This window comes from Opisthorchis viverrini (assembly GCF_000715545.1).
Source record: "Opisthorchis viverrini unplaced genomic scaffold opera_v5_30, whole genome shotgun sequence".
Classification (NCBI taxonomy): domain Eukaryota; kingdom Metazoa; phylum Platyhelminthes; class Trematoda; order Opisthorchiida; family Opisthorchiidae; genus Opisthorchis; species Opisthorchis viverrini.
The window spans coordinates 2,192,373-2,211,648 of record NW_008751686.1 but is presented as its reverse complement, the minus strand read 5'-3'; the positions used below and the strand labels follow the sequence as shown (position 1 = coordinate 2,211,648).

General features: G+C 46.1%; 2 protein-coding genes across 2 annotated transcripts in view; one reads left to right on the top strand and one right to left on the bottom strand.

Moving 5' to 3' along the window:
• T265_02480 (hypothetical protein) overlaps positions 1-5,799 on the top strand; it is a gene marked incomplete at both ends in the record, with an annotated part of 103,559 nt that extends 97,760 nt beyond the window's left edge. The window contains 2 exons of the mRNA XM_009166729.1: positions 4,008-4,440; positions 5,214-5,799. Of these exons, the coding sequence (XP_009164993.1) occupies positions 4,008-4,440; positions 5,214-5,420 (640 nt within the window). The remainder of the gene's footprint in view (positions 1-4,007; positions 4,441-5,213) is intronic.
• Positions 5,800-7,230: 1,431 nt separating this feature from the next.
• On the bottom strand, positions 7,231-18,705 carry T265_02478 (hypothetical protein; the record flags this gene model as incomplete). Its single annotated transcript, XM_009166727.1, has 11 exons — positions 7,231-8,060; positions 10,761-11,579; positions 11,692-11,972; positions 13,113-13,524; positions 13,797-13,899; positions 14,655-15,310; positions 15,815-16,028; positions 18,064-18,185; positions 18,227-18,382; positions 18,425-18,610; positions 18,643-18,705. The coding sequence occupies 11 exons, from the start codon at positions 18,658-18,660 to the stop codon at positions 7,401-7,403; spliced, it is 3,627 nt and encodes a 1,208-aa protein (XP_009164991.1).
• Positions 18,706-19,276: the final 571 nt, after the last annotated feature.

Here is a 19,276-nt window from a genome sequence, read left to right as displayed (position 1 = left end):
AGCTTCAGTAGTGGTGTGTGGGCTACGCTTTTCTCGGGTGACGTATGTATTATCAACTACACTAGTGGCTTACAGATCAATCGGTGCGGACCACAGATGTGACAGCATCCGAGTTACTGCGCTGAACTCACAAACCCTGGATCTGAATGGCCTAAGAGCCCCACTGACAAAAGGTAAGGCCGCTTGTGGCGGAAAAGGTTGTGTTCAGACTCGACCGCCGCATGCTGGACGCACCTGAATCATCACGTTTGCAGAGGTGAACATGCCTACGTTTCAGCAGTGTGGATTGGGTTGCCTGACGAATTTCATCCTCAACGAGTTGTTCGAGGAGTTCAGGGTTCCGGCGCTGTTAAAGACAGACCTTGGGAGCTCCATTTAAGGTTCATGTTCAGTTTTTCACTTTTCACAGAGTCCAACATTTGTGTGGCCCATTCTACCATTCTTAATCTAACGGTCAAGTTAATTGCTTTGCGGATATCTTTAAACGGGGTTGGTAAAACTTGGACGCGGGAAAAAGTCAAACGTAATGTGCTCATCTTTTCGATGTAATTCGGCTGCGCACGCGTGTTACCAGCTGGACGAACTTTCTCAACGCTACAGGCAATGCCCAAATGTGTGGGTTCGGACGCACGGACAATGCGGAAGCGACACTATGAAAGCTTGACGGGGCTGGTAATTCACACTATTGTGTGCGCGTCTGCGACGTGCGTCCAAGCAAAGGACCGAGTGAGTGTACCGGCGACTGCGCACAGTGCTCGAACTTTGTCGGGGTACATGTGGCCCAAAACTCGTTTAAGGACGATGACTTTCCTGGTGGTAACTTTGCCTACAACATGCGATTTTACGAGAGGCTGTCACGTGGGGAGATGACATGAGGCAACAGAACATTCCCTTGCTCCCGGTACGCGGGCCTACGGAAGGAACTATTTGAAGAGGTCGAAAAGAACGGGAACCTGGTTGTACGATGCATAGGAACTGTTTTACGGAGGCAAATCTGAGCAATTCATCTGGACTTCTCATGTTAATCAGATTTGTGTCCGATGCACATAGCCACCTAACAGTAGCCTCTCATATCCTATTCTTCCCACCAATGTTTTGAAAAAAAAACGGTCTTCAGTAAACCAATGAGGCCGACAACTCAACTGTCATCATCAGCCTCGACAACGCGAGTTTGGAGCTCTCATCATCAATGTTTCTCACTCCCCTTCCCACAGTCACAGCACTTGAGATATGACATTGCCAGCATTTTACACGGATATGAATCACTAATTCTTCATATAAATCAGTTCATTTCACCATCAGAAAACACGTGTCTATCACAGTTATTGTTTTTTTTTGAAAACATCGGCATCAAGGAATAGGTCTCACTAAAATCTACTGAATAATTTTCTCCAAAGGGGCCTGTGGTAGATCAGTTACCAAAACGAGCTGCTGAACGCGGTCTGACATTTCACTGGTTTGTATGATAGTACTCAGAATATTGTTACCGCTACGAATCGAATTCAGGCTGACCTGCTGGAGCGTATTTTCCCCAATTCGGATGATCATGTCATATGTCACTCGTTCCAATATGATTGGTTTGTCATCAATCACTTTCTACCACTGTTTCTCACATATGTTAGGTTCGCAGTCCCCAAAGTTTTACTCGCTCTGTGTACGGTCAGCCGCGCGGTCAAGTGTCTAAGTCAGGTAGCCGCCAATTCGACGCTAGTAAGCTCAGTGATTGACCTCTTTGAGCTGACCGCCACATGCACTTCTGAGCACAGTGTGTCGGAGCGCAGACGCCTGGGACAGACGTTGCTGAGCGACTTCCAAGCAGCCGAACAGTCTGATATTGAATCCCAGCGTAACCTCCAGTGTATGGTATAGTTCAGCTGAATATGCTGCACAAACGCCGCCTAATATTTCAGTTAATACGATATTCGAGATATCATAGCATACTTTATTGACGGGACAAATTACTCATAAGGCTGCTGAAAGCTCTTCGACGCCCAACGACCGGTTTCCCGCTTCTCCGGACTCCTTAGGTGGGCGCATTCTGGCGGAATCGCTTGTTTATGACATTTTCGCACAATTTTGTCTTAAGTAGAATCTTCATTTGACGAAAACTCGAAAACTATACCTACCCGATGAGCCCCAAGAAAGGCAAAGTTGGTCGTGGGCTGTCGGAGACTTTTCAATAACCTTATGAGTAGTGTGTTCCGTCAAGTCTGGTAGTGATTTATTCCATGGGTTTTCGAATAAAGATTGCATCCAAACAGCTTGTCACGAATAGAGAAAAATGAGGGAATGACGAGGACAGTAGCCCAGTTAGTACCGCGAGGCCATTGACGGATAGAATGACTTTCTGGAGGATATTCATTATCTGGCTCACTCACATAGATCTGGTAGCCGAATCAAGAACAATCTTTGAAAACTGCCTCCGTGAGTTGCAAATTTGGAGGTAAACCGGTCACTCAGCAGAAAAATGTCTATCAACCTGACCATGAAGCTTTCAGGATGTCTACAAACCACCTTACTCAAAGAAACCAAGTGAACGTGATCGAAACTGATGAATTCCGAGAGTTCAAAAAGCTGTAAAAGTTTAGAAGAAGACGGTCGTTTGTTCACACTAATCAGCAAAAATCCCACTTGGTTGATCGACTATCCATATACAACTTGACGACTTCGGCATCTTGGTGTCATCACAAAATTTTGTCGAGGCTGCATCACCATCAGGTGTGAGAACCCCGTACTTGTCGTAGTGGTTCTAGCTGCAACAGAATGCCTTGCCGATGCTGTAGGGAGGTGGGGTAGGAAACACGCATTGGAGGCGTACGACTAATCGTCCGACGTCATCATCATCAGATGTAAAAACCGCGTAATTTGTGCAGCGAATGAAGCTTGGGGAGGTACGCGTTTCCCATATGTAATCCAAATGAATATCTTGTTTTTTTTTCATGAAGGAAACTACTCACAAATTTGCTGAAAACTCTTCGACAACCCACGACCGATTTCGCTCTTCTTGGGGCTCATCAGGTAGGCGCAGTCCCCGAGTTTCTGTCAACCTTATATTCCACTAGAACCCAAATCGGACCGTTTTCGAGAAATACACTCATTAGCAAATCAATTTGGTTTTCATGAGAGACTCAACTGAATCTCTCTTTGATGATATTCTTTCCTTTATGAAAATATATTGCGATATCTCGAATATCGTGCCAATTGAAACATGAGGTAGCCTGTGTGCAGCACATTCAGTTGTAGAATATCACAAACGAGAGATTCAGCTGAGTCTCTTGTGAAAACCAAATTGATTCGCAAATGGGTGTATTTCCCGACCTTGTTTTTTTTGTTCAATTTTCTGTTACCCCCAATTATCTTGTCCGCTATAGAGGAGAACGTTGGTAGCTTAGGTAGCATAGATGGTCTCTTGTTTCAAAAGTGTGTATTTGGAGGCGTTGTGGTATTATATCCTTGTTTGATGGCCAAATGAACCTCATTATTCCTGTCTGTTGAAGATGCTATTACTAAATCTGTTGATTGACACTTCCTTCTCACTTAGCATTCGGGATATCCACTTTTCAGCTCTTCATATTCCGAATCATTCCACAAATGGGTTTTTCCGGATTTCATCTAACACTAGCAATAAAGTCATTGTGACAACCCGATGACCCATTTTCGGTTCCGCATTGCTTCAACAGGATCTGTAGTGCCAATTCACTTTGCTGGTTACATAGACCGGGTACCAAATTTGCCACTATCGATATTAACGAGAAGACAACTGTTCAGCAAACGCTTTCTTTCCGTTCAGAGTCGAGGGTTGGCCCTAGTAGCAACCGGTAAATAGCTGTGTTGGCTTCGATGAACACCAGAGGGATCTGTGTTGGTCATAGTATATAAAATAGTTTCTACTGCTCTCTTATCAACAAAAGATGAACGAAAGGCTAGCTTTGTATATCATGTATGATCGCCTTTCAGGGACGAGATTAGAATAAATTCGCTTACGTGCCCTATGCCTCTCATCACAGGCTCAAATTCTTCGCCGACTGGCTCACTTACGACTCGCCTCCAGTGTTTTGGATTTCCGGGTTTTACTTTACACAATCCTTCCTGACCGGCGTGTTGCAAAACTACGCGAGGAAATACACCATTCCAATAGACACACTGGGCTTCAGTTTTGCAGTGACCGATCGGTACTTCAACCATACCAGTCTTTTGGAAAATGCTCCCTCTGTGCCTGAATTCATCCCACGACCGCCCCCAACCAGACGTACCTCGGTGGTCAGCGTGATTCAAATGCCACTTATCAAGACAAGACCAACGGAACAATTCGAGGGGTTTGCCAAACCGGAGGATGGAGCCTTTATATCCGGCTTATTTTTGGAAGGAGGCCGTTGGGATCCGGTAGAGGGTCAATTGGCAGAATCAAAGCCGAAGATTTTGTTTGATACGATACCAGTGGTAAGTCGGTTGTGATTTCCTTAATAAGATATTTGATATTCCGCGCATCTGGGAATTGACCTTAAATTAAGCACGATTGCTTTACGCATTGATACTGATTCAGAGTAATGGAGGGCATTGATGAAGCAGAGAAAAGTGTTAACCAGAAAATAATACTTCATAGTCCACGTGCAAGATTATTCTCCTGCCATGTCGTGTGATAGGATTATTCACTAATATATTCATTCGTACAGTGCATCGCACCAAACAGGCCTCAACCAGACTATACGATTGGAGGATTTCGGAGAGGTTTGCGAATGAATCACTTTCAAAGAAAAGTGCAATGCCTTTCGCCTAGACTCTGAAAACGAACTGTCATTCTTCTGAGAAACGAATAAATTGCTTCAATACCATTGTTAATCATGCATTCAATCGTCAAACTTTTGACTCGAGTATCTTACGTCCAGTGGATATCAGCTATCGTACTGGTAGTGGGACCTGATCTGTGCCTTTTCATGCACAAAAACGAGTTTCAGTTAGCGCTAATAAATCTCCCCATCCTCCTGCGCATTCACGAAGCTACAGCCAAATCGGTAGGATGGATTGTGTATATATAGGGCGGTGCATATAGGGTGGTCTAATATTGTATAACGACTTATGCGAAGGTAGGATAGATACTACTGAATTGCTGCTGTAATCTCGGGCTTTCATTCTACATATAACGCGACGTGGAGCAGTATGCAGCTTTGTTCCTGCAGTGGGATTACTCGATGTACTCTCTTTGCACATTCCAGATTTGGCTCAGACCAGAGAAACTATCTAATATCAATGTGGAAGGAACTTACGCATGTCCAGTCTACAAGACATCAGCCCGCCGCGGAGTACTGTCAACAACCGGTCACTCCACAAACTTCGTCCAATACATCCAACTAAAAACTGCCCTGCCCGAACAACACTGGATCAATCGGGGCGTTGCTGCCCTATGCCAGTTGGACGACTGAATTGGCCGAACTCAAGAGCGAAACACGAGCACAATCATCATCATCATCACTGTTGTCTTCCCATTAGAGTATCCACTCATTTTCGCACAGAAACTCTATGCTAAATACCTACAGATTCGAACCCGATTCCAGATGTGGAAATTTACTTTTCTCATTCATTCAACTTTCCTATGACCAAAGGCGTTTGCAGTAGTTACAGCGCTCAAGTCACCACGGTGTCCGTGACAGAAATACATCATTCGCAACACGCGAAAACAACCTCCACTGCGATCCTTCAACACTTTCAAGCCATGAAATAAACTCAGTGACCTAGATTAAGTTTTATGAGGATAGAAGGTTTGTAGTGGGTAGTTAAATTTTCAATCAGATGCAGAGCCTAACCCAAGGTGGTTTCGCGCGCCATCGATGAAGGAAACCTAATCACAATAGACCAACAAATACACAACACAAGTTCACCGGAAACGCTATTCGGTGAGTCCAGAAGCAGTGAGTTGATATCAAGTTCCAAGTGGGCCAGGCGTTCATCCAACTGACTGAGAGTTTCGAATTGGAAGACAAACAATGTGGGTTATGAAGTGAAACAGTATCGGCTTAACACAGAGTTCCATTTGAGAGGGGCGCATGGTGACCGTGGAACTAGAGTGAAAGACGCCTCTATCATTGGCTAGAGGCTGTGTACTCATTCCTCCATTCACAAACCCTTAATAACCACACTTGTGACCTCAAGCTAATCAAACCAGATATGAGTGAAAGATCTATCATTGGCTAGAGGCTGTGTACTCATTCCTCCATTCACAAACCCTTAATAACCACACTTGTGACCTCAAGCTAATCAAACCAGATATGGCACACTACCCGTGGTCATTTGTCTAGCAACTCCAACCACGTATGTAAGTGGACGCGACCCACTGTAATGAAACGGACATATACAGGAGCCACGCACATTACCCTAGCATTTAATGCTGGGTAGGGGTGGAACTTTTTCGAAAATATCCACTTGTTTTTAGTGACACTTGAAGCACGGACCGTACAGGGCGAGATGGACTAAGTGGTTAGAGCGCGAATTTACTGACCGGAAGGTCCGTGGTTCGAACTCGACCTGTCTCTCGACTTCCCCTGTCTAGGCTTGGGCAACCTGGCAGTATCCCAGCCCTCGTGCTTCCTTCGGGTGGCATGGCAGCTAGGCGCCGAAGGAGTGTTAGAGCTAAACGGCCCTACAGTGGCGATTCAAACTTTACCCTAGTGGGACAACCTGACATGTTTGTTATCGAAGAAATGTACGTAGGCTCCTGATCGCACCGTATAACATCGAGAGCTGCACAGACATCTGCTAGGCCACCGTAAACCATGAGGATGTAACACACTTATGAGAGCGAATCCCAAGATAGCTCACAATAGCACCAGTCAGCGGTCACGGCCTACTGTGTGGTTCCAGTGGGTGATAAACTTTTCTGAGGTATCCTCGCTAGTCGGATTAATGAGTACGAACACCTACCGAAGGTCACAAAAAGGAATGCGTCGAACCTGAGTCGTCGTATGAGCGAACTATAATTTTCCAGTGGAAGTATTTCCACGATATGAGTCTTACGATATTGTCACGAATGCTGGTATGTTCTTGTGGACATTTGGAGATGTCCTAAGGTCAAGGTAAGATGTCTGGTTTTGCTCACAGGATGGACGATTTTCTATGACTTGACCTTGAGGTTTTTATCGCGACTTCTTCATTTTTCCCTCAGGACATCTGAATAGTACGAGAATGACTTGACAAGATGCGCGGCGAGCCCGTTCCCCACAACAGAAGATGAACAGACAAGGCATGAATTTTCGGTGTAATAGAAATACAAATCAAACATAAGAACGGCTGGAGACGTGTGCATCAAAATGATCGATTGACAGTGAACGTGTATGCTCCACTTAGTAGAAAACGATGAGGTCACCAAGAAACCGTGTAGACTGAGTTTCACAACAGAATCGATGAGATCACATGTCGGGAGGTGAAGGTGACCTTGGTCTGGAATAGCCTATGCCAGAAACGGACCCACTGGTAGTACTCCCGTTGTTGGCTGATCTGTGAATCGACGGTGACGGACAGGAAGTGCTGAATTCCGCACCGAACTGTTGAGCGGATACACCGAATGCGCCCAAACTCGAACTTGACTGACCAACACTGGAGTTCGTAAGCAGAGGACTGGAGGGACGGAACTCTCGTGGTGGTGTGGAAGGACGCCGCGGGGTGGGTGGCATCATGCCATGCCCGAGTGCAAGATTATTCAGATGGGGTGTGGCACCCATCAAGCCTGGATTAGTGAGTGGTGTGCCCATGGGTAGCTGTGGTCCGACGGATGACGAGGATGAATAAAACGAAGAGGAGGGGACACCATAACTCTTGAAATCGAATCGAGATGTGGTTGAAAAGGATGACTGAGGGAATCGTGATCCCTTTCTGTCCGATGATGGACTACGGGGTGTAGCACCTGCCCAAGTTACGGAGTCCGGCTGAGCAGGAACTTGAAATCCAGCGAAACGAGTTGAGGACCCACTGGAACCGGAACCACTGAAAGGAGTTGGTTGATTGTAGGGAAAAGGGATAGACTTTGGACCAGGCAGGCCGGTTGGGGTAAGGGGCAAAGATGGGGGAACCTGAAGAAGAGAAACGATAAAAAGTTTGAGTTGAGCTGCCAAGCAAATTATCCTAACTGCCGGAGACTATACGGGTATTTATCAGTTTTGGACGGACCACTATATGTGGCTGCTATGTCGTATCGGGGCTACAGAAGACATAAAGGGGACAGAAATTAGGTTAATCGGAAAACGGACGAACCTATTGCCACCTTATGGATGTACTAAAGTGCGGGTAATGTCGGACGTGCAGGAGAACGTGAATAAAGATACGAAAAATCGGGGTGCAGCTGTACAATTGGCTCACTAAGACGGGATTCCTGCCTATGACCGAGCTACCAGAATTGGCTGAGGACAGTCGTTTATTAGGAATTCACGGTGTGCTGGACCGTAAGACAAATTATAGGCGGATAGAGATGAATAAACCTGAACAAATGTGGAAGTTTTTAGTGACTTTGTTGTATTAATCCATGCTTACAATATCAGCAACGTAGTCGAGCACACCCGGTTCCATCTGACATTGTTCAGTTTTTCAACCGTGAATTTCGGGTCACCAAAACATTTGGAAGCCGGTAGTCCAAGAAGACAAAGGGAGTTAATCAGAGTTCCCGAAGGAAGAGGGAAAATGGGGCAAACAACTGATTGAAGGTTGGGGATAAACGAGTGGATAATGCGGTGCTGTCGGCTATTCGAATGGACCATGTTGGTGGGGATGTCTAGTCATTGGTGGAGTGAGTCTCTGATAAACCAACCACATAAACGGCATGAACAATAAGACTGAGGCCAGTTGTTAAACCTTTCACATTTCACCCGTAGGTTATGTTTTGTCCATACTGCGTCTTCCCCAAGTTAGAGTAAGCTCTATCAAACAGAACGCAACAACGCGGTTGGATCAGTCGTATTCACACCAACAGGTAACCAAGTACTTGACCTTCAATCAATTGGAAAAGTTTGGAACCGATTGAGAAGTCATCGTTTCAGAAGGGTTTGGTAAACAATCCGTACCTTTTAATTGGGCACACAAGCTTCATCAAGCCAAGTGAGCAGGTCACCAACTTGACCAGACGGAGAACCAATCAGTAGGTTGTCTCCAGTGTCAATTAAGGGCTCCTATCGGTTAGTGTGGTTGCCAAAACGGAGAACCAATCAGTAGGACGTCTCCAGTGTCAACTGGGGGCTCCTATCGGTTAGTGTGGTTGCCAAAATCTTGCGCTGATTAGTTAGGGAAGTTCCAAATTAGATTCGATAGGGTTTGGTTCCTTAATCTTCCACTTTAAAGTGCCACCGCGGGTGATACTGGTACAGTTCATTGGTCTTTGTGGGCTTGTGAGTGTTGCGACAATTTAGTCGGGGGGAAGGGAGTGGGAGCGGGGTGAGGTTAACTGGAATTCGGATGATGACTACTTCCTCTGATAACCGCACACCAACACATGTTAGCTAAACCGATTTAAAACCGTTCTCCATACGCTTGCCGGTTCCACGCCTTGTACTCTATAACACTGAGATGCTTGGCGATTTCTACAGTCTTGGCCACTAGTCTCTGTGACGTACTCCTCACCTCAAAATCTCAACATTTTCTAAATCTATTGTGTCCCACGTCCAGTGAATGCTCCGCAATTGCCGAGTCTTTCAGTACCGCACGATGTCCATCTGCATTTCTCGGTGGCCTGTTTATTTGCCTCCTATGCTCTCCGATTCTGGCCGTCTGTCCTATATAGACTTTAATGCAGTCGTTACGCTTAATTTTACAAACACAGTCCTTGGTTCTGTTTGCTGGGAGGCGATCTTCCAATTGCACCAGCACACAGCGCATAGTGTTTCCCATCTGGAAAGTTATTCTCATGTTGGCCGTGTTTAGAATCCTTCGAATGATCTCCGATGTCCCTGGTTTATTTGGAATGAGGACCGTTCCAAGCCATTCTCTTCTGGGTTTCGCCACCGGTACCAGCGCCCTTCGTAATCGACGCCTAATCAAATTAGTCGGATATCCATCACTCCGAAGCTTGGACTTTACTTCAATTTGGGCCACTGTCCGATCAACTTCTGTGCAGGGGACCCTTACACGCTTAAACATTGATGAGGCCATACTAGCGAATACCGACTTCGGATGGACAGACGAGTAGTTCAAAGCCAGTGTCCGTTGGCTTTTCGTACACTGTGGTCTTTAGTTCCCCCGACCTTATGTGTAATGCAGTCTAAAAAGGCCGGTGTACCCCAGATGGTCTTTAGTTCCCCCGACCTTATGTCTAATGCAGTCTAAAAAGGCCGGTGTACCCGAGGTTGACTCTATCTCCAAACTAAATTCAACGCGTGGATTCAGTTCGCCCAGATAGTTGTATAACTCACTGATCCTGTCTCGTTCCATTACGACGTAGGTGTCATCTACATAACGCCAGAATATCTAGAGTGGGTATGGGAATCCGGCTGAAGCTTTCTAATCAGAATCTTCCATAAATATACTTGCCAAAACCGGGGATACGGGAGATCCCACCACAAGACCTTGTTCTTGAGTGTAAATCACGGAGTCAAAGAAGAGCACTTGACTTGTTTTTACTAAGATTGGAACTCAAGTTAGCAGGAAAACGGGCAACTCATTGTGACACTACTTGAGACTTGGGCACCTACACCCGGATTGCATAAATGTTATACAGCCAAAGGGATTTAGGCCTCAAAAGAAAACATGGTTCACAGAGGGAGAGAGATTATTTGGCAAGGACTTACCAGACTTCGGTCGATATCTTTTCGCAGAAAATCCAACGCCTGTAAGACGCGAGGGTCAGTAGATTTGTACGGACCAGATGTCGTCACTACCGATGGAGTAGCTTCAGTGGGAACAGGTGTATCGGTGACCGCGACAGACGTACAATGTCGAGCTAACTTTCGCAGGAAATCCAACGCTTGTAAGACGCGAGGGTCGGTAGATTTGTACGGACCAGATGTCGTCGCTACCGACGGAGCAGCTTCAGTGGGAACAGGTGTATCGGAGACCGCGACAGACGTACAATGTCGAGCTAAGGTATTCGTCAATCGTTCACGCTCAGTCATAACAGGAGATAGAGGTTCTAACGGACCAGTGTCTGTTGAAGATAGCAACGACGCGTTGGTGTTGGAACAAGCAGATGCAGAGGCACTAGGACCTGGAACCAACAGAGCCAGTTGAGCCAACGCCAGCAACTGCAAGTCACCCACTAAGGTGAGGCTGGCTCTCAGTAGTGTAGCGAGCTCAGCACGTGTGATCATAGTACTGGATGAAATCACGCGACTGTCAGAAAGCAGGCCACCGTGCCCGCTGCCAGAAGCGGATCTAACTTGTCCTGCAGTACCCGAAGTAGCTCCCGAATCACCAGCACCAACAGAAATAGGACCAGGGCCTAGCAACTCCGAATCCGCAGCATCTGAACTACTATTGCCGGTTTCCATTTGGTTGGCATTATCAACCATGCCAACAGATCCCGTGCTGGACGATCCATGAATACCACGGCTTACGTCAACAAAAGCCGGAACGGAGTGTGGCAGTCGGGCGATTCCAAGGACAAGGGCCTATTGTGGAAGTGTCGCAAAAGAGGCTATCAGATGTAAGCTGAAGTTTCCACACACACACACACACACGCACACAACAACAACAACAGAGACATGCGAAAAGAATGCCAACCTGGAGTACTTCGGGCCGCCAACGAAACTGTATCTGAGGCGTACCGGGGTCAAGCGGAGAAGGCGGGGAAGAAGGTCCAATTTTACCCGCACATGCTTTGTTGGCACGGGTCGCCCGTAACTGTTGTTGTACCACGTTTGCGGCTGCTTTTAGCAATGCTCGCAATACAGATACCTCATTTCGCTCCAGTGCGAATAGGGTATGATATTGCAAAATCAAGTAACCGATCGGGTGTGCAAAGTAGTCGCTTGGGACTGCTACAGTTGTTGAGTTGGTTGCATCTGAACGGAAAAATGCATGACGAAGAATAGTACAAAACCATTTAAAAGGGTTTGAAATGAGCATACAGAACCCCAACGAGTAGGCTGTGGGAAGACCAGTTTACACGGAACCTTGGAGCCTTAGATCTATGGGAGTGGCCCTGCTTACTGAGCACCGTAACACTTTCAAGGAAGAGCACCAAGAGGAAAAGGGTTTTGGCATCTCCTGGGGATGGCCTCACTTCAAGGGGGAGTTTCCACTGATTCGGGGCTGTCAAGGAAAACCGGTAGGATCTTTTTCAACGGGAAACTACCGCATACAACGTCTGGTTCCTGAGTGAAGATGAGCCACTTTCTTGCATACATGCTAGACTGTCTGAGATGAGATGGTAGTCCCATCCAAAGGTGTTCTCGGTTGATGCGAATTCACATAATCTAGTTAGCGAAGCAACGGAGCACTATTACGTCTTTTACGCATCATCTAGAGACATGATACGTTTCGTACGGTAGGATTATCGGTATTCCATTTTACGTGGTCCACTTGTAAATTCCCCCATCAGTTATGGGCTGGGCGCGCGATTCTTCGGAAAGGCAAGGTAACCTCTATCCCTGTAGTAGCCTTTCCTAGGGAATTACTTTGCAGGGAAAAATGCAAACTGGCCCTGGATAAATAAACGTCTCACTAATATATCTAAGATACAAAACATGTGAATGCATTTTTCGATTTGCCCGATAGAGCTCATACGTTGATCGCAACCGAAGCATAAAGGATCCGTTTCGAATGTTCATGTAATCTACCGTAAGGAGTCATTTGCGTCTTGTTTATCCGAGCTCAGAGGGCTGAAAGACCACACTAGATGTGGACTATACTCATTGAATATTTGGAAGAGAGAAAAATTATTCCGAGGATTCAGAACAGATTTAATCAACGAGGAGCAACAGATTTCGTGTGAAAAGTCACTCGGTTTGGGTCAGTTGTATCCACCTAACGGCATAACCATCGAGAATGTCCGGGAAATCGACGAACAGCCTTGATCGGCATTTAAAAGAGATATTTCTGGCCGTGTATCACCTAAATATCGAGGTACCTGATACAGTACAAAACCTCCGCACAAACGAGAGGTTGTGATAATGGGTCACACACAGAAAAGTTCTTCATACCTGTAATTTGCTTCTGTAGCGCGGCCGGAGGTTGAGTAGACTCACGTGCCTCAGTCGTACCACCCGAGGAGCAACGGCGAGCAGGCTGTGAGGAGCCACCTGGGCTGAGCAGTGAGGAACTGATACCAGCTCCTGGCCAAACATTGCTACTAGACGCGATAATTTGTTCAGCAACTTGAGCTCGCCAAGTGAGTACTTGAAGTTGCGCTACAGCAGGCAACACATGACCAATAAGCGCCTTCGAAGGAGATTTCGGAATCGCACATCCCTCATCTGTATTCTGAGAGCCTTTCTTTGACCCAAAGCAGTCTTTCCCTTGCCAAGGTTGTCTGCGAGGAGACAGGTGCTGAGTGAAGTCGTCGCCGACACCCAAGATGAGAAAGTGCACCAGCAAACTAACTTCAGGTATTTCCTTCAGGAGAACAAGAGAGAGAGCGGTAACGTTTCATTGAACACTTGCTAAAATTGTGCAAAAATGAGGTGTGAGTGGTGTTGGAAATTGGCACAGATCCGGGAACACTCATCGAGGGGTTAACGACAGAGAGGAACTGTCTGACGAATTTGCCATTACGAAGGCTGGCAATGAGAGTAGCTACAGGATAAAAGACAATATTGCTACCTAGTATTTGACATCAGCAAAGAAATGGGTGGAGCAGATTAGTTATATTCGGTGACAAGACTTACTCGGGGCAATTTGTTCTCGTATAACCCGTTCAGGATGTACCGAATAAGGGAAGTGCAAATAGTGTACAAGACCCATGGGTCCCGACAAGCCATATGTATATCCCTGGAATGAGGAACGTGAACAAGTAACTTAGGTCTCCCGGTTTACGTTGTCGACATGAAAATCAAATCAAAACGTGGATTGACTCAACAAAAGCAGAAGTCAACACCACAGACCAACAACTAGTTTATCGCGTGCAGTGCCGGAAACAACAGGAGATCCAGATGTGTACTAACCTCACTTCCGGCCATCGATCATGAGTTTAGGTGATTTGTGAAAGCTATCCAAAGCAAAATAAGTGAAACTTTAACTGAAAGATTGAGGGGATGTCCAACACAACACTGAGAAGTATGTTTCACACTAAGAAGTGTCCTTGCCAAATTCGTGTCATTTATCATAGCATGTACTCACTCGCTAAGCCACGAAATAGATATCTTCGAAGAGAAGCCATCGTTACTGGTTGCCGTCAGCCCCCTCCGTACCTAACCTGGCTGGGATGACACAATATACCTCAGCAATAGGTGTTTGCAGATCAAGGATACCTGGACACATAATTCAGTACCAAATGCATCTTACTTTGGAGAATGACATTACGACCAATTAGCAAATGAGACAACTAAACCATTAGCCTTTCAGAACGAATCTTCTCGGGGGAAAGATAAAGACAAGTGTGACAGTGTGACCGGACGGAACTGATGTCATTGATTTTTAGCTAAGTATATCAACCATAACCGACTGTGAGCGGATGCCTTGGGAAGACTGGATCATGTATGAAAGATGGATGAGAAGATTGGACAGTTGAAGCTGGCTAAGCATACATTTCGAGCAGCTGACTTTCTGTCACTGCTTCTGATCCATCAGTTTCTTCTGTGTTCGCTGGGCCTTCCGAGGAGGACTTCTTGTAACCGGTTTTAGAACTTGTCCCAGCACTGTGTTTGCTTGATCTGGAACGAGCAGACCCAACCTTGGAAGACGATTCATGATGGCTTCCAGACTCTTCGTCAGTATCACCTGATTGCTCACTAGCAGCAGCATCCATCTTCTTCGCCCGTTGACGCTGAACCGTCAAGTGGTAGGCTAGACCACTGGCGTGCCGCTGGTCGATTCGCCTATTTCGTACACAGGCATCAAGGCACCAAACAAATTGATGTATGCGATCCGGGACACAAAGCCTGTCGATTTTTGCCTCGTTCAGACTCATCAATAAGTCGAAACGGATTGTGGACAACAGAGTAGACACCACAGCAGGTTGGTTGGGTAAAAAGGCTGGAGGTGTGAAAGGAACAATTCCGGATGTGGGAGTCTCCGTTTGCCGGGCTCTTTCTGCTGGGCTTTCAGTGGAGTCTAAACGACGACGGCGTTTGGGAGGTGGTGTTATCGGCTCGGCCGAAGCCTCTCGGTTTGTGAATCCCAGAGCAAGGTTAGAAGCTGCTTGTTCCAAACGGACACACTGATCCCGCAGGAAGGTGACGGTCTAGGAGGGAATGTAAAAACAAACGAGCAGAATCAAAGCCCATGACAGTGAAGTCTATGGTGAGAGTCAGCCTCAATATTAGTGGATGGTTTCGTATCAATCCACAGCACGTTACGCGCAATCATGTGTAGTTATTGCGGGAAAATCAAGAAACCAGTGCAGACCGTTCACCGATTAACCTATCATCGTCTTATTGCTCAAACAAATTTCAGCAATGGTATCTGTGCTCAGCAGTAACGCGACTACTTAGTCCAGCTTCTAGACCAACATGGTCAGAGGGTGAACGCGGAAGGGAAAACGTGAGTACTTGTCCTAAGCTACAGGATCGAGTACTCAGGGTAAACTACAACACTGAGATGGAGTTAGCAAGAGGAATCGATCCGATTATTTCATTCTGGGAAGAAACTATCCATCCAAGCGCCCAGTTAGTTGGTTTAAACTGGGATTATTGTCCGCCCTGCGGTCTCGTCGCCTCGGTGCGACATGTGGAGCAAATCGACTCACCTTATCGTACAGGGTTTGTCCATCACCAATCATTTCGACCATGCGGATAATCGCTGTATCCCGGCGACGGCGTTTAGGTGGCCAGTAAAGTAAGGGTAACAGGTCAGCGGTAGACGATGCAGTTGAGGTGATTCCCATGGACAGAGCATCTAGCAATGCATCAGACCAACTGTTTTGAAATCTGGCAATGACCTTGTCCAGTTCTTCTTGAAACCTGGTCAATAAAAGGCGCGGAATAAGTGGCGGTGAATGAACCGGGACGGTGAAAAAGGGAAGCACTATGTTTTCTGGATTCCTGAGATGATGGCTCATACCAACTACTAATGAACGTATAATGGACGCACAGGCACAATCGTAATAAAAAACAAACTAAAAAAATCGTTCAGCTGTAACATCCCTTTCAGTGCCTAGCTGTTATGCCACCCGAAGGAAGCACAAGGATTGAGATGGTATCAGATTGATTAAACAAATCGGAACTGGGTATAAAGCGGTTTATCCTCCGTAAATTGAAATAACAGTTTAGATGCGCCGGATTGTTAACACCGAATGAGACATACGGGGAGCGAGTCGATTGCCACGGTGAAGAGGACCCTAAGATCACGCTATCTCGGATACCCGTAGGGAGTGTAACTCTGCGGGAACAAAGTTGGTGTATCTGTGGACGAATGCTCATACTGCATATATGAAAAAAGTTAAGCTTTTCAGTGTAACGCCGGACTTCCCAGCATTCAAAATAACTCCTGTGGAGGCTAACTAAACCTTACAGCATGATATTTGCGGTGAAAATCCCGGAAGATCGAATAGAATTTATTCATTGTGCCTTACGCTCAAGTCAAGTGCTAACAGGTAGCTAAACCCGTCTCAGATTTGAACACTCCAAAATAGGGTCAGTGCCAAAAGCCGACACCGACACACAAGCGCAATAAAGCTCCAAATCGACTGTGACAGCCCTAATGAGAATGAATGATGCTCAATTATTTTGACGGTGCTAGCAAATGCTCTGTCGTAGGTTATTTGGGCCAAATACATGTCGACGGGTGTCAGCAGTGACACGGATGAGCCAATGATGGCACAAATGCCATAAGCGATCCTGATAGCATAACCAATTACGGCACATTACATTACAGCATGTAGGATGCGTTTCGCCCAAGATGGGATTCACCAACTGCAGGCAGCAGGGTGTACCAAACTCCCTGTAACAGCAAACAGCCCTATCACGTCGCGGGGTACCAGTCTGCCCAGAGCTCGTGTGTGTTGAGTGGCCACAGGAGGTTGAAGGTAAAGAAATGCACGTGTGATGTGAGTGGCAACCTAACTGTCGACAGAAAAATTTCAAGTTTTTCGGTCTGGATAGCTTGTTCAGATGGGTGGGTCAATGATCCACCAAATCGATTGAATAAACTCCCAGATATGCATACAAGAACAGCAAGAGGCTCCGAAGACAAAATATAACATACGAAGATGGAAAGTGGAGTCGTCAGGCCTCTTCCCGAAAGAAATGATAATGTGGACAGAAGGTAGCACTCTAGGACCTCCATCGCACAACATCCAGTGTTAAGATAGTCTTCGAGCATTGACTTTGTAGCACTTAAAGTCATTCCAATTCAACTGCTTGGTTTGTTTTTTGGCTAGCGGAAATCGTCGGTTTGTAAGTTCAGGTTAGCCTGATCAAGTGGATGCACGTTCAATGGCTTGGTTTATCGAGCATGAAATTAAAGGTAAATCGTAGGGGTTCGTTCGTAGGCAGTCCGAAGCCAGGGATCTACTAAAGTTGTTTACTTTAGGGCATTTCATCATATGCTGAAAAAATCTATTCCATGAAATAGATCCATCTTACTGATGCGGATAGGTCTTGGAATGGAACCGGGATGGTTCAAACTAAGTTCGTGCATTGTGTCATGAATGACGCAAGTTAGTATTAACTTTACCAGTTATGCAGTCGCCTCATCGGTAAGAAAAAAATCACCGGTCACAAATTTAGGACAGGTACAATCACCCGCTCATTGACTCCAAGTTTTATGGGTACAAGATGACTGGAAATCCTGCAGCTCGGAGGTTCACACCTACGGGTCGTTTAGTGAATTGCTGACCGGTATGTAAGAAACATCACTCTTGTAGTTCACTTCATGAGACAGAAAGCTTTACAGTCTGGGGTGAAAAAGGCGAAAGATTCAGTCTTAATCGGAACACAACGTGTTGCGAATGCTATGTGCACGGAAGTTCCCATGATATTGGAGACATCTGCTCACTTGTGTGGGTGTGCGACCCAGATATGCCGCAAAACAGGCAAGGGGGCATCGTCATACAAGTATTGATTGTCCACAATCATATTGACGTGTCTCTCTTTGATAGCGTTCATTTTACCAAGGACCTGAGAATATACAACCAATCAGCACTAATGGCTGTGTATACCTGCATTATGAGTGCACGCATGTACGGATGATGAATGTAAACCATTCCAGTTTTGATAAGCTTTTGCCACAACTTCTGACATTTTCTCTGATCTGGATCTTCACATTTTGCCTCTACACCTGCTTTGATGGCGTCCAGAAGTCGGTCATTGATGCTCTGAATATGGAAAACTAAGAGACTGGATTGCATAAAACGTACCCACAATATGTTATGCCTGGGAACCCCGTGAATATCAAGCAGCTTGAGGGCTTGACTAAAATTGGGGACCAACTGTTCCCAGTACCGGTCTTGAAACGCCTCGACATCCTCCTTAGTGATGATGGGTTTCGTGAAGAGATCTTCAATGGCTTTCTTCATCACCGGGAAGACAAATGGCTTTGGAGCCTAAAAAACCTCGTCACAACAGGGACAATTACCGTTGGTTTGGAAGTCATCACCGGAGAGTAATTCGTTTAACTAGTGTGATATTTACACTGAACTAACTGAAAAAAGACAGGAAACATGGATAATTAAAAAATGAACTAAGACCTGAGAAGTTTGTCCCGGGACAAGAGTTGATTCGGCTTTAGCGGATTGAATAGGTCAAAAGCAAAGTGTATTGTTATCTCTTTATCTGTTAGGAGGGCCCTGATGAGTATGTATTGGGGATGTCTGTAAGAAACTTGTCACCGCACAAGGCCCTTAAATCGTCCACTTGGGATACTAGTTGAACATTGAGAAAAAATCGTTCAGGTGTAGCACCCTTTCTATGCCCAACTGCAATGCTACCAGAAGGAAGCATGAGGGCTGGCATACTGTCAGGTCGCCCAATCCCAGACACGGGAAGTCGAGAAGCGGAGGTCGGGTTTGAACCCCGGAACTTTTGGTCAGCAAAGTCGCGCTCTAACCGCTGAGCCATCTCGCCGTCGTTGAGAGCGACCACATCGTGAGTATTGTGTGCAGCGTGGTCACCGTCCCGGAATCTACCACTGTCGTGTGGATAATGCCCAGGTTAGGAAGCTGCAGTGTTTGTCCAACTAGCGCTCATTACCCGCATTATTGAATCCCAAT